The sequence below is a fragment of the Ovis canadensis genome, chromosome 3, assembly GCF_042477335.2.
Source record: "Ovis canadensis isolate MfBH-ARS-UI-01 breed Bighorn chromosome 3, ARS-UI_OviCan_v2, whole genome shotgun sequence".
Classification (NCBI taxonomy): Eukaryota; Metazoa; Chordata; class Mammalia; order Artiodactyla; family Bovidae; genus Ovis; species Ovis canadensis.
This window is the reverse complement of record NC_091247.1, coordinates 155,592,687-155,608,716: the sequence shown is the minus strand read 5'-3', so window position 1 is coordinate 155,608,716 and position 16,030 is coordinate 155,592,687. Positions and strand designations below refer to the sequence as shown.

The 16,030-nt window shown below is 37.7% G+C and overlaps 1 protein-coding gene across 7 annotated transcripts in view; it reads left to right on the top strand.

Moving 5' to 3' along the window:
* The window catches only part of RAB3IP (RAB3A interacting protein), a 66,636-nt gene that overhangs the window by 50,205 nt on the left and 401 nt on the right, over nt 1–16,030 (top strand). For 6 of the 7 annotated variants that reach the window (XM_069584678.1, XM_069584680.1, XM_069584681.1 and 3 more), the window contains 6 exons: nt 1,215–1,292; nt 2,132–2,335; nt 5,694–5,822; nt 7,267–7,379; nt 11,722–11,821; nt 11,907–11,976. In XM_069584678.1, the coding sequence (XP_069440779.1) occupies nt 1,215–1,292; nt 2,132–2,335; nt 5,694–5,822; nt 7,267–7,379; nt 11,722–11,821; nt 11,907–11,976 (694 nt within the window). Of the gene's footprint in view, nt 1–1,214; nt 1,293–2,131; nt 2,336–5,693; nt 5,823–7,266; nt 10,901–11,721; nt 11,822–11,906; nt 11,977–16,030 lie in introns of all 7 variants that reach the window. The other variant, XR_011255940.1, reaches the window with a different exon arrangement.

Here is a 16,030-nt window from a genome sequence, read left to right as displayed (position 1 = left end):
CTCTTCCTCGTGAACAGTAAATTGAAGTTCTAAGATCTAAGCTCTTACATCCTGGGGGATTATTGCAAGCACCCTGTATACTGTTCCAGTCCACCCTTATATTTTATAGGGATTATTCCATAGAGCAGAGTAAGCTTTTTAAAATACAAACAACAGAATGTCATTCTCTTTCTTAAAAGGCCACAAGGCTTCATAATGGATTTAGAATACAATCCAGAATTTGTACTCATATTTTATTTGATTATTAGAATGTCTTCAGAGTGTAAGCTCCTTAAGAGTTATCAGCACCTGGAACGGTAGCTGAGGAAGCTGCTGCTGCTAAGTCGCTTCAGTCGTGTCCGACTCCGTGCGACCCTACAGAGGGCAGCCCACCAGGCTCCCCCGTCCCTGGGATTCTCCAGGCAAGAACACTGGAGTGGGTTGTCATTTCCTTCTCCAATGCATGAAAGTGAAAGTGAAGTCGCTCAGTCGTGTCTGACTCTTAGCGACCCCATGGACTGCAGCCTACCAGGCTCCTCCGTCCATGGGATTTTCCAGGCAAGAGTACTGGAGTGGGGTGCCATTGCCTTCTCCAAGCTGAGGAAGAGATGTTATGAATAAGTGTTTGATGAATAAATGTTGTATGAATGAAATGGAATTAAATATCTAGAGTTTCGTATATTTGGTACTAAAAAATTAAGATCTTATGAAAGGATAAACTCAACCTTTTGATTGCTCTGCACAAAATCAAGATTTAGTATCGATTTGTGAGTTTTTATTGGGAGCTCTAAGGCTTCTCAGCTGTTACTCCTATAAACTGCAGCATTACTGATGTGTTAATATTTTTGCTTGTTTCTCCTGTATGTCTTTGCTGTGCATAGTAATATGAATATAAATTATAAAAACCTAACTGCAAAGAAGTTGGGTTTGACATGTGGATCATGACTTTTCCTTCTTTAGCATTTGCAGTCTTTACACAAGTATTGATTAGAATGATCAAACTAACCTTGCCTGCCTCTGTGGTAATAGATACTAAAAGAAGGTACCTATTCTTTATTCCTAATAATTGATCTGCCTGATGATAGTTGCTGCTTCAGCTGTTGACACTGAATACTTAATTTTAGGCAAAATTTTGTTAGTGTATCTTTGTTTCAATCATAGACACCTGTTGAAAGATTTTTGAAAACAACTGATAAATACTTTGTTTCCAAAATATGAGATGTTAACTTTTTTAGGAAGCTCATAAGATGGTGAGAGAAGCAAATGTCAAGCAGGCAACAGCAGAAAAACAGCTAAAAGAAGCACAAGGAAAAGTAAGTTTTTGCTGCTTTTAATAGGATAAAATATAAAGAAACTAGTAATTACAGTTTGAAAAATACCTTGATGTTTATTGGATTTGTTCTGATTATAAAAGTACTGCTTACTTTAGAAGATTTTTAAAACTATAAGACACTATAAAGAAGAAAATAGCTACTACATAGATATAATTAATAGTGAACATTTGGTGTACATTTATATTAGAAGCAAATGATTTAAAGCTTTGTGAATCACACATATTATCAAAAGGATTATATAATTACATTTTAAAGTCAATTATTTTTTAATTCACTAAAAAAGCCGCTGAACTGTTACTAGATTTTACTGTTTTAGAAACGAACTGCGCCTAATCATAAACTATTTTTAAATATGAAGATTCTGAAAATTTGCATCTGTTCAGTCGCTCAGTCATGTCCGACTCTTTGTGACCCCATGGACTGCAGCACGCCAGGCTTCCCTGTCCATCACCAACTCCTGGAGCTTGCTCAAACTCATGTCCATTGAGTTGGTGATGCCTACAACCATACCACCCTGAATGCACCCAGTCTCATCTGAAAATCCACATAGTGAAATGTTAAACATTTTGATAATTTTAAAATTTTCATCTGACATTGTGAATAGCAACTTAATCCAGATTGTATGGGAACATCAAAAAACTGATTAAAAATAAAAAGCCCTCCCCAAAACCCATTTAGTTTACTTTCCTTTTATTACTCCACAGGAAATACACATTAAACTTATGTTTCTTCTCTGAAAGTTACCAAATTGTTAACATTTAGCTGCATCTGTCAGAAAACATATTCAGTACATGTGACTGTGTTGATTTCTTTTCAAGATTGATGTACTCCAAGCTGAAGTAGCTGCATTGAAGACACTTGTATTGTCCAGTTCTCCAACGTCACCTACACAAGAGCCTCTGCCAGGTGGAAAGGCACATTTTAAAAAGGGGCATACAAGAAATAAAAGTACAAGCAGTGCTATGAGTGGCAGTCATCAGGACCTCAGTGTGATACAGCCAATTGTAAAAGACTGCAAAGAGGTAACTCGTCCAGGACTGTCTCTTCTGACTCTGTTGATACTTAGTAATTCTCATCACTGAGCTGTTGGTTATGATTTTTGCCAGCAAAACTTTTAGTACAAAATATTCAGTATTAAGATGGGGGAGGCTTTGTCTAGAGCTGGCTGCTTTCAGGGATTCTTCAGTTCCCTTCTCTTCCTGGCTGACCTTGGAGTACCTGCTAGAAACTTGGTGAGTTTCTTAATCTCGATATTTCATTTAGGGAGCAAACTGTCGTGTGTTGTATAAAGGAGAGTGGGTGACTTTAATGATCTGGCTAGTCAAAATTTATTGCTTGCATGCTCCAGCAAAATATGAACATAAGAAATATATGAAAATATTAGGTGATTTTCTTGAAGAACAGTGCGTTGTTTTTACTTAAATTCTGGGAGAAACAATTTTATATCAGTAAGGTAGTCCTGGAGTTAATTCAGATAATTAAGCAACAACAATAGAACTGATGGTAAGCTTTAATTTTATAAGGTACGTTATGAGGATAGCTGAGATAATGTGCTAATAGTTTGAGCTGTTTTGAGTAAAAATTGTGTAATTGTAAAATAGTTTTTACTTACATGTGATGAGAAAGCATGTCCAAGGGGATTGATCACTAATTAACAAGCAGCCTTCTCCCATTTTTTTTCTTGAAAGTTGTATTTTACACTGTCGAATTCAAGTCTCTCATTAATCTTTAAGAAGCTGTGCTTGTTTAGATTTTTACATAGAAGCCAGGAGTTTATTTAACTGAATAGCCAGGGTTGTTGCTCATTTTAATTGAATTGTATATTGTTTAGTTATTCATAAGAAAGAACGATGCTGGTGAAAGAGAAGTTCAATACTTTGTTAAATCTGAATGTGATGAAATTAAAATTCACACTGGTTTCTGTTAAATATTTAAGAAATGTTTTTAGTCGTAACTTTAATTCTGATTTCTTTCAGTATTGATAGCATTTTTAATTGCTTGGTGCAGCTTGTATTTTTGCTGTGATTTCTCAGCGTGTGTAATTATGTACCCTTTTCTCCCTGTTTTTTACACTAAGAAAATTTGGATGTTTCTCATGGAACATTTTAAAGTTTTGTGTTTATGAAATTCCCTAAAATACGCATATAGGCAGCATATAACGTTCTGCTTTCTGGCTATATCTTGTATTGTAATATTTTGTGACAAACTTGTCAAAATGTTTTATTAGACAAAGGAAACACATAAATTTGACCTGTGTAAATCTTAGATACAGTTGGACAGAAAATGGGATATGTCCATGTTTCTGCAGAAAATGTGATGGGGGCACTCAGTCATGACTTACAGTGTTTCTTCTGAAAGCAGTGAGGACACAGGTGCATGCATGCACACACAGTCAGGCAAGGCTCTGAGATCAAGTCTCTCAAATGGGAACTTTTACTGGTTTCTTGCTTGGTAACCTTGGTCAAGTTATTTTCTCTCTCTAAACTCTAGTTTTCTTATCTATAAATGGAGGTTATAATATTTATCTTGTCCAGCTTTGAGGATTAAATGTTTGTGAAGTGCTTATTACTGTAGTTCCTGACAGAGTCAGCTCTTAATAAGTAGTTTAAATTATTGCCTTTCAACTAGAATCTTTTCTCAGAACACTACTTACCCAGTTTGGGTTTTATATCCATCAAAGGGTAGATTTTACAAAGAAAATTAATTTGAAAATGTATTACTTATCTGCTAATATTTTTATCCTTTTGCCTTTAGCTTTGATTCAAGGAATTTATGGATTGGGATGAAAAAAATTCACATTGAGATTGCCATTATACACCTTAGAGGAAAGTCTCTAGGAAAGCTGGGGTACAGCCGGTCTTTCGTTACTTTCACATAGACTACATGCACAACTGATTGAGCTGTCCTGGAGGCCGTAGATGCAGTCAGTGTTTCATTTACAGGGTATCTAGTGCTTCTGGACAAGAGGGTGGATGAGGGACACTGCTCTGTGTTTGGGTGGCTGGGGGCTGGGTGGATCTTTATATGCTGATGGGCAGTATTGAGCTGGGCTGGGGGAATCCAAAGAGAAGAGTACTTGGGAAAAATTATTAAATTGGAAGGAAAGAGAAGAGACAACTGGAAGAGTGAATAGGAAGGCCGGTGCCAGCTGGATTATAAGGTAATTCAGATGGTAGATACTAGATGTTGAAATGGCAAAAAAGTCTAAATGAGTGTTACATATTTGAGATAGTCAGTTTAGGAGGCTGTGTGTGTGTGCTGCTTTTAGTTTTGCAGCTTGTAGAGTAAAAATTTTGAAAATTCTGGAAATGCCTTAAATAGCTGAACAGTTGGTGTCACTTTTGACCCCAAAATAGATTTCACAGTTTGGTCAGCCTCTATTAAACACTTGTTTTAATTAACTTGGCTCCAAATTGTTTTCAGAAGACTTTTGTATTCAGAACAGTGTGCACCTGTGTCTTAAGAAGAACTCCAACATTAGTGTTACATTTTTTTTGGTGGGTAGGTAATGGTAGTGATCTTTGACACCATAGTGATTACATTGAAAAGCACCCGCTAGTTATTTGGGAGTTTAGATTGTTTTTTAAAAAGAATGAAATATTGCCATTTGTAGCAACATAAATGGACCTAGAGAGTATCATACTCTGAAGATGTCAGAAAGAAAAACACAAATATGATCACTTATATGTGAAATCCTAAAAAAGGTACAAATGAACTTATTTACAAAACAGAAACAGACTCACAGACATAGAAAGGGATCTTTATGGTTGCCAAAGGGGAAAGGCTGAGAGAGGGATAAGTTAGAAGTATGAGATTAACAGATATACACCACTGTATATAAAATAAGCCAAGAATTTACTGTATAGTACAGGGAACCATGGGATTCCCTAGTGGCTCAGTGGGGAAGATCTTGCCTGCCAGTGCAGGAGAGGCAGGTTCAATCCCTGGGTGGGGAAGATCCCCTGGAGAAGGAAATGGCAATCCACTCCAGTATTCTTGCCTGGGAAAATCTCGTGAACAGAGGAGCTGGCAAGCTACCCTCCAGGGGGTTACTAAAGAGTTGGACATGACTTAGCAGCTAAAACAACAACAGGGAACTATATTCAATACCTTATAATAATCTATAATGGAAAGAATTTGAAAAAAAAAAAAGTTTCATTGAATCACTTTGCTATATACCTGAAACAAACAATATTGTAAATCAGCTATACTTCAATTAAAAAATTGCTATCCTGTATTATATCTAGTCAAGAATGGTTCAATTGTTATTTTAAATAAAGAATATTTGTTTTTTGGTAATATATTAATTAGGTTTTGGTTTTATAAAGTGATTTTCTGTTTGTACTTTTTTTAAAGTTATTTTATGTTTTCTTTTGTCAGGCTGACTTATCCCTGTATAATGAATTCCGATCTTGGAAGGATGAGCCCACAATGGACAGAACCTGTCCTTTCTTAGACAAAGTCTATCAGGAAGATATCTTTCCTTGTTTAACCTTCTCAAAAAGTGAGGTAATTTTTTAAAAACTTTAATAGAAATGCATTAGAGTTGTTCTTAGACATGTTACATATTTTACTATCTCTTACATAGATAATTTATAAAATGTCATGTTTTACCATTTTCTCCATTCCATATTAGGGTCATAATAATTTCTTGGCGTTCACTTACTGAACCTTCTTCCTTATTTGAGCAGAGGATCACTCACACTGCAGTATGTTTTGCACTGGAGTGAAGTATTAAATATGTTAAGGGGGTAGGGCTTATTTCTTAACTTTTAGTCCAAGAGTCAGTGTAAAGGAATTTCTGTATACTTCAAGCTGTTTGTTCGGTTTATCCGTATGTGATTTTAAAACTCCTGTTTAGTTCCTTCATCGTTGAAACAGGGGGAAAAATGCCTTCCTTGCCCATGTCTCAGGGTTGTTAAGACAAAACGAAGTCAATTAAGTAGATAGAAAAACTTCCCTGGTGGCTCAGACGGTAAAGCATCTGCCTGCAGTATAGGAGACCCAGGTTCTATCCCTAGGTTGGGAAGAACCCTTAGAAAAGAGAAGGCTACCCACTCCAGTATTCTTGCCTGGAGAACTCCATGGACAGAGGAACCTGGTGGGCTACAGTCCATGGAGCTTCAAAGAGTCGGACATGACTGTGTGACTAACATTTTGACACTTTCAAGTAGACAGAAAACCTTAAAACGCTGTGCAAATGTAAGGTCATAATTTTAATTTGTTCTTACATGCGGGAGGTTTGTCTGCAAATATCCAGTCAATAAGTGTTTTAAGAAAGTTAATCCTAAGAGTCTTTAGAGAATTTAATTACAACAGTACTTGTAAGGAGAAGTTAAGAGGAAGACTAAAATGCTTTTGATATATAGCTGTTAGTCATTATGCCTCTGGCCCTAATTTTAGGTAGATTGCTACGTATAAGTAATCTTGCCAGAATAAAGTAGTTTGCCCATTTCATCAATTGTTTATCAGTTACTACCGTCTCCATCTGAGCATTTAATATTTGATAATTCATTTAATTCTTTTGTATACTCTTGTGCACATAAACACGAGATCATTAAATATATAGCTCTGCTTAATATATATTGCTCTGTTATGATGACCAGTATTAAAAAATAATGCATAAATTTGGCAAAATCAAGCATTAGGATATTCATTTTGAAGTGACTGTAATAGTGGATGTTAATTCTGGATAAGGGGTGATCTGGAATTAATGTCTTTAATTTCCTTCCAGAAAATGAGAAAAGTTATTTAGCTATAACTGAATCACTTTTCATAACAATATTGGAGTTATGAAAGAATTCAAACCAAGCTTATGTGGTTTCTTTCTTTTTCATTAGCTAAGGCAAATCTAGGGGAACTTGGGGAAAAATAATTTTTAAACATCAGTTTACTGTGAACTAGAATTTTCCATTTTCCTGTCAGCATCTAATGTTTTTTGTGTTCTGTGAAGTTGGCTTCAGCTGTTCTGGAAGCTGTGGAGAACAACACTTTAAGCATTGAACCAGTGGGATTACAACCTGTTCGATTCGTGAAAGCATCTGCAGTTGAATGCGGAGGACCAAAGTATGTTTTCAAAATCATGTCTTGTGGAAGAATACTGAGTTTTAAAAATTTTATGTGTTGCAGTTACTTTAATTTTTTCTGGTTTTAAATATGGTTAAATCTCTCGTCAGTTTTCTGTTTAGAGTCTGTGCAGCCCAGAGACCAACCCGCAGGCAGTGTGGGGATTTCAGATGTATCGTCAGTGGAGAGCTCTTTAATTACAGACCTGTACGTGGGATCCAGGTAGATCAGGTGTCAGAAACTTTTTTTTTGTAAACCACATATTGTAATCCATTACCTGATTATGAAATCTCTTTTATGGGTCATAAGCAGATTTTTTTTGTTACACTTTTCATGTTCTGGGCTTTTTGTATAAAATATTTCTTCTTGAAGTTTGCTGTCAAAAATAATTTGAAAAGACAGTGAATTAGACCAGGTCTTGCCAAGCATGAAAACAGGGCACCAAAAGACTTGGCTAGTCCTCTCCTTCAGTACTCTCATTGTAAAGCTTTTTCACTTTGGTAAAGAAACATTTCTGTCGTCATGTGTAAGAAATATTTGACAGTTGTGTACCTTCAGGGGTGACTCCACATTTCATAGCAGAACAAGCCTTTTTCCAACCAGTTCTGGAAAAGATTGAAACCAGCAGTACCTAAAACCTTTGGCACAGCTGTTTAAAAGGTGACTTTGAAAGATTTTGGGGAAGCTGCTTAGTTGGTTAAAAACTAGATCAGTATAAGGGGACTGAAGAGCCTAGGAGAGCTCATGTGCATGCATGCTAAGTCGCTCAGTTGTGTCCGATTCTGGACAACATACTGGACTATGTTGTCATACCTCATCCAGGGGATCTTCCCCACCCAGGGATCAAACCCACATCTCTTATGTCTCCTGCATTGGCAGGCAGGTTCTTTACCACTAGCATCACCTGGGAGGCCCAAAAGAGCTCCTAGCTAGCAACAATTGAATCCTGTCAGGCAGGCTATTTGAAGGCAAAAGAAGAAGCGGCTGGTTGAGATTAACTGCTGCTGCTGCTGCTGTTGCTAAGTCGCTTCACTCGTGTCCGACTCTGTGCGACCCCATAGACAGCAGCCCACCAGGCTCCCCGTCCCTGGGATTCTCCAGGCAAGAACACTGGAGTGGGTTGCCATTTCCTTCTCTATTGCATCAGAGTGAAAAGTGAAAGTGAAGTCGCTCAGTCGTATCTGACTCAGCGAACCCATGGACTGCAGCCCACCAGGCTCCTCCGTCCATGGGATTTTCCAGGCAAGAGTACTGGAGTGCCATTAAGAGATTAACTGCTAGGTCTGTTAAAACTGGATGTAGGGGCTGTGTCGTTCTTCCTGTTTCCTGTTATGCACATTGCACTCTCAGCAGGATCAGTCAGTGCTGGTATTTGGGTAACTTATTTTTTTAGTCCTGTGTTTGTTCGTGAGCCACAAGTCTGTCCACCTAGAGTTGTGTCCTGTTTTATGCTCCCCATGCCACACTTGTAGTATGGTGGCCTCTGAATTTTGGGGAAGAGATTTACATTTCTAAATTCTACCCATCAACAAACTCCTGGGTATTTTTATCCTGATAGTTAATGATAGCAGTTTTTGTACTTGAAGTTCTGTGTTATATCTTATTTTACAATAGCAGTTTTTATTGTAGGATTTTAAATTTATGGTTGCATTGTATCCATCCCACATATTAAATATATAATATCATCAAATGAAATCTCAGTTACAGTAGATTTTTACAATATTTTAGTAAAATAATTATACTGAATGAAAGTGAAAGTCACTCAATCATGTCCACCTCTTTGTGACCCCGTGGACTATGCAGTCCATGGAATTCTCCAGGCCAGGATAGTCTAGTGGGTAGCCTTTCCCTTCTCCAGGGGATCTTTCCAACCCAGGGATCAAATCCAGGTCTCCTGCATTGCAGGTGGATTCTTTACCAGCTGAGCCACAAGGGAAGCCCAAGAATTCTGGAGTGGGTAGCCTGTCCCTTCTCCAGCGGATCTTTCCAACCCAGGAATCAAAGGGGGTCTCCTGCATTGCAGGTGGATTCTTTACCAACTGAGCTATTTAGGGAACAATTAACATAGTTAAGGGTATTATTGTGCTTATGGAAATGGGGCCGGAAGCCAAGATGTTTGCAGTGCATATTGTGTGGAGAAAACCAAAGGAAAATGGTGTCCTTTTTTTTTTTTTTTTCTAAAATGAAACGTGAGGTATGGCCCCGGCTAAGGCTCTTGTGGATGAGATTGTCAAGACAGTCACTAGTGAATGACATAGTACTCTGGGAATTTTGTGGAAGGCGAAGTCACTCCACTGGTGGTGATCAGAACAATTATTGGAGGGGCTTTGGTTTGATCTGGGTTTTAGAAGCATGAGTGGAATTTGGATAACAAAGACTGAAGAAGGGAACAAGGAAACTGCATTCAAAGGATGATGAGTGTATGGGGAGGAAAGATGTGTAAAGAAAGTTAGAGGTGACTGGATGGGGGATGTGAATTTTTGGAAGTTAATAGGGCTCTGGTTTACAAGATGGTAGATGCGGACTTAGACACGCTGACATTCTTGAGTGAAAATGGCAAGCAAGGATTTGAAATCTTGGGACTAGAGCTATTGAGATACTGAGGTAGTGTAGTATGTTTTGTTTTTTTTTAATTGGAATTAGAGGTCAGAAGACTTAGCGTTGAATTCTAGCTCAAATAAAAATATATTAGCTTCAGAAATGAGATAACTTAAACACTTTATTATTTTAAAAGTTGATACTTAAAACCATTTTACCTGAGTCATTTGAAAGTTAGAAAAATAGTAGACAGACAGATATATGTCTGCTTCCAGAAGAGCATTGTAAAGGTGATTTTAATCAGTTTGATGGTACTTTTTTCTCTTGTGTAAATTATACTTAAAATAGTATAGTTCCAAGGACTTTTAACACTTGTGCCTTAAATTTCTTGATTGTCCATCCTCCTCAAGCTAGTAGTAGTGCTTTTAAATATTATTATAGATCATTAAAGGTGTTTTCTAATAAAGGAACAGTGAGGTGAAATCTCTTGAAAAGGTAAGAATTCTTTTGTGATTTGAATGGCCAAAATTATTCTCTTTTAAGTAACCATTTGTTGTGTGTTTGCTTAATATGGAGCCACATACATTTCATATTTCTCGTAAGTATAGCTGAAAATTCAATGTCTAGTTAATACATTTTTCTTTATAACTTATAATGTCCTATAAAATGCTATTGGCCACTGTATTTTACTTTAGAGCTACACTAAGTTTGCATTGACAAGGAGTGGTAGCTGTCTTTAGTCAAGCTTCTATTTAGCAGGGTGACAGCTGGGCTTCTGTGAGTCCAACCTGATCTTGTTGAGCAAGTAGAGTGACAGGTGGCCTGTCACTTAACCAGCAACCACTGAATGTCTGCTCTCTGCCAGGCGGATACTTACTGTCAGGCATTTCAAGATGAATACAGTACATTCCCTGCTCTCAAGACGCTTCCATCCTATTGTAGCCTGAAAACCCTCATGCATGTTGTAGTATGCAAAGAGGAAGGTCGGTATGTCTAAATGGAGTATGTACTGTTTGTGTAATTGTAATTGTTAAGATGCAGTGTGTTTGTAAGGTTTCTTATTCCTTTGTATTTCTCAGGCCTAGGTGCCACATTAAATGCATATACACCAACCCAACACATCAAAAAGTATCCCATCTGGAAACTGTTGTCCTGCAGGCTATCAGTAGCATGTTTTGAGACTTGAACAGTCACTTTTAAGTTTTTTTCAACTAAGACAGAAGTTGAAGTCCCAGTGGAAAGCTGTGGCCTGCCCTGCAGCTGATTACTTATTTGTAATTTTGTTCCTGATTAGGACATATATTGGAGAAGGAAATGGCAACCCACTCCAGTACTCTTGCCTGGAAAATCCCATGGACAGAGGAGCCTGGTAGGCTACAGTTCATGGGGTCGCAAAGAATCGGATACAACTGAGCGACTTCTTCACTCCATACTTTATCACTGAAGAAGGAAATGGGAAGCCACTCCAGAATTCTTGCCTGGAGAATCCCCTGGACAAGGGATCCTGGCAGGCCTTGGTCCATGGGGTCGCAGAGAGTCGGACACGACTGAAGTGACTGAGCAAGGACATATATTAAAACATCTAGCTTTTATTTCTAGAACCATGCTGAATGCTATGCTTGTAAACTTCTACTAGAATGTAAGCCCTAGAAGGTAGGGTTTTTGTCTTTCTCATCTTCACAGAGTACCTGATACAGGGTAGGTTGTCAAATATATGTTGTCTGAATAAATGTGCAACTTGTTCAGAAGGTAGGGGCAAAATGCTTTCAATTTTTTAAAACTAAAATTTATCCTTATTTTACAGAAAATGTGCTCTCACAGGTCAGAGCAAGTCCTGTAAACACAGAATTAAACTAGGGGACTCAAGCAACTACTACTATATTTCTCCTTTTTGCAGATACAGGGTAAGTAACATAACCATTAACTTTAATAAAGCGCTCTTTGACAAGAAACATTTGACTGGTTAACATTCTTTTCTTTTTGGCCCAGATCACTTCTGTCTGTAACTTTTTCACGTACATTCGGTACATTCAGCAGGGACTTGTGAAACAGCAAGATGGTGAGTGTCAATTCATTATAAAATATTTGCATAAAAGTTTGGTAAAAAGTATAGGACATAATAGTAATGCTCAAATAAACATTATTAGTACATTTATCTTGAATCTCTTTAATAGGTGTAATAAAATGTGTGAATAATTTGGGAACAAAAGCATCTTTTAAAACATATTGTATTTAATCCTTAGATTTGCCACATTTTACTCTTGAATTTGAAGCAGGATCAGTTTTAACATCTAAGGAATATATGATAAACCAGGTGGTAAATGTGAGAGGAGCATAAAGCCTGTTGAACATACTCCTTAAGAAATAAAACTGAGCAAGCTCTAAATGTGGTCAGGCTTATTTTAATTAGTGGAGCCCACAAGGCACTAAGCTTTTTTCTGTATTTTCTCCTTTCACGTGTGAGTTAACAAAGTAGTCGTGAGGGTAATTCCAAGTGGAGTAAAAATCACTGTCTTCTACATCAACAGAAACGTGTAGATGATATATCCAGAGAGCTAACCTAGTGCCAGGGTGGCAGCATTTTTAATTGTAGTCTTTCATGATTAGTTGTGGTTTTTATAGTCGGATGTCTTAAATACCAGCCATAGAAACTAACATGACCTGACAGCTCCAAAATATATATTTTTTAATACATCAGTTCAGTTCAGTCACTCAGTCGTGTCCGACTCTTTGTGACCCCATGAATTGCAGCACGCCAGGCCTCCCTGCCCATCACCAACTCCTGGAGTCCACTCAAACTCATGTCCATCAAGTAGGTGATGCCATCCAGCCATTTCATCCTCTGTCGTCCCCTTCTCCTCATGCCCCCAATCCCTCCCAGCATCAGAGTCTTTTCCAGTGAGTCAACTATTTGCATGAGGTGGCCAAAGTACTGGAGTTTCAGCTTTAGCATCATTCCTTCCAAAGAACACCCAGGACTGAGCTCCTTTAGAATGGACTGGTTGGATCTCCTTGCATATGGTTGTTTTAAAATAGAAATAGCAGATACTGAGCTAGGGACAAGTCCATATCAGTTTTGTATTTGAAGTTGTGGAGAATTATCTTGTTTATCTTTTTCCAGACCCTGAAAATTTTCTTATACTGAAAAACTGGTAAAAGCCTACTGTGTTTTAGTAATGTAAACCAGTGAATGTTAATCCTTTCGAACAATTAGTTGTGTTGGTAAACTTAGTTTAGCATTTTCAAACTCTGGTGTATTGAAAATAGTCATTTGTTTATAATTACATGTAATTAGGGGTTTTGGGGTTTTTTTGGTACTTAGGTTATAATACCTAAATAATAGGGGTGAAACTTGTCTCTAATCAATATTGAATTTAAAAAGGCTACAGAGCATACAAGCAGTCTTTAAACTGTATAGTAGTTTTTATGACTTTGATAAAAATGTGAAATCAGGTGGGCCTTAGGGAAGCATCACTACGAACAAAGCTAGTGGAAGTGATGGAATTCTAGTTGAGCTATTTCAAATCCTAAAAATGATGCTATTAAAGTGCTGCACTCAATATGCCAGCAAATTTGGAAAACTCAGCAGTGGCCACAGGACTGGAAAAGGTCAGTTTTCATTCCAATCCCAAAGAAAGGCAATGCCAAAGAATGTTCAAACTACTGCACCATTGCACTCATCCTCACATGCTAGCAAAATTCTCCAAGCTAGGCTTCAACAGTACATGAACCATGAACTTCCAGATTGTCAAGCTGTATTTAGAAAAGGCAGAGGAACCAGAGATCAAATTGTGAACATCCGCTGGATCATTGAGAAAGCAAGAGAGTTCCAGAAAAACAGCTACTTCTGCTTTATTGACTATGTCAAAACCTTTGACTGTGTGAATCACAACCTGTGGAAAATTCTTCATGAAGTGGGAATACCAGAGCACCTTACCTGTCTCCTGAGAAATCTGTATGCAGGTCAGGAAGCAACAGTTAGAACTGGACATGGAACAACAGACTTGCTTCCAAATTGGAAAAGTGGTACATCAAGGCTGTGTATTGTCCATCCTGCTTATTTAACTTATATGCAGAGTACATCATGCAAAATGCCAGGCTGAATGAAGCATTCAGTTGGAATCAAGCTGGAGTCAAGATTGCTGGGAGAAATATCAATAAACCTCAGACACGCAGATGACACCACCCTTATGGCAGAAAGCGAAGAAGAACTAAAGAGCCTCTTGTTGAAGGTGAAAGAGGAGAGTGAAAAATTTGGCTTAAAACTCAACATTCAAAAAACTAAGATCCTGGCAGTCCCATCACTTCATGGCATATAGATGGGGAAACAGTGGAACCAGTGACAGACTTTATTTTGGGGAGCTCCAGAATCACTGCAGATGGTGATTGCAGCCATGAATTTAAAAGGCGCTTGCTCCTTGGAAGAAAAGCTATGACCAACCTAGACAGCATATTAAAAAGCAGAGACATGACATTACTGACAAAGGTCCATCTAGTCAAAGCTATGGTTTTTCCAGTAGTTATGTATGGATGTGAGTGTTGGAGTATAAAGAAAGCTGAGCACTGAAGAACTGATGCTTTTGAACTGTGGTGTTGGAGAAGACTCTTGAGAGTCCCTTGGACTGCAAGGAGATCCAACCAGTCCATCCTAAAGGAAATCAGTCCTGAATGTTCATTGGAAGGACTGATGTTGAAGCTAAAACTCCAATACTTTGGCCACCTGATGTGAAGAACTACCTCATTAGAAGACCCTGATTCTGGGCAAGATTGAAGGCAAGAGGAGAAGGGGGTGACAGAGGATGAGATGGTTGGATAGCATCACTGATTCGATGGATGTGAGTCTGAGCAAGCTCCAGGAGTTGGTGATGGACAGGGAAGCCTGTCATGCTCTAGTCCATGGGGTCGCAGAGAATTGGACACAACTGAGCGACTGAACTGACTTTTTCTGACTTTAATGAAATGGAAATCTTTAAAATTATCTATTGGTAGGTAATACTATTTAAGCTTAAGAACAGATGATTTGTGCCAAGTTGTCAAGTGTATTTTTTCTCCTTGTTAAAAAAGAGTTTTTATAGGGACACATGAAAAGTACTCTACTTTATGAAAACAGGAAGAAAGGGTCATAAGTGGTGGGGGTTGACAGTGATGAAAGTGATGTCTTCTCTGGCTTCTCTTACTCCTTTATTTCACAGTCTTTAGTACACATTTATATTGAGTGGGTTTGTAGTAAATTATTATTGATTTTACATTCTATTTATTATCTGTGCCTTGTGCTGAAAAGGATTTAAGGCAGCTAAATCTAAAGCAGGGTGGCTCAGCCTTGGTACTATAACTCTTTTAAGCCAGGTAATTCTTTATTGAGAGAGGCTGTCCTGTGCATTGTAGGATGTTTTAGTAGCATCCCTGGGCTTTACTCACTAGGTGCGAATAATGAAAAACATTTACAGACGTTACTGTATGCACACTGGGGGGCAGAATCTCCCTGGTTAAGAACCACTGATCTAAATCAGTCTAATCTGATCATATGTCAGAGGGAGACCTTTTATAATCTAAAACAGAGCCAACGTTCCCCCACTTAATAGAGGGGACTTACAGAAGCAGAGATAATAGAAATTTACAGCATATCCTCTGAATTTAGTTTTATTTCTAATTGAGCCATACACAGAATCTTTCCTTTTCGTTACAAAGAATGTTATTAAGTTCTCTGGACTGTCTCATGTTTTCCTTTTTTCCTGTTTACTCTGTTAGTTTTAATGAAAAGTGAAAAATGGCCAAAATATAGCAAATTAGAGCAAGAAGATCCATAAGTGAGATAATAACTCTTATACAATTGAACATTGAGAATAGTTACTCAAGAAGGCAGCAACATTGCCAGTTACTCAGGACACTGAAATGTCTACCTTCTTTTGGACTAAAATGGTAGTCGTTGATAATATCTAACAAATTGTGATTGCAAAATCAGTAAATGTATTTATTAATAAAACTGGGATGCTCAGAAGTACATGGAAAAGTTAGTGTGAAACAATGATAGGATGTTAAGCATTAGGTACATCATTAGAAATGTCCAGTTGGCATTTCAGCTACCTAAATTCTCATTGAAACAAAAATAATTA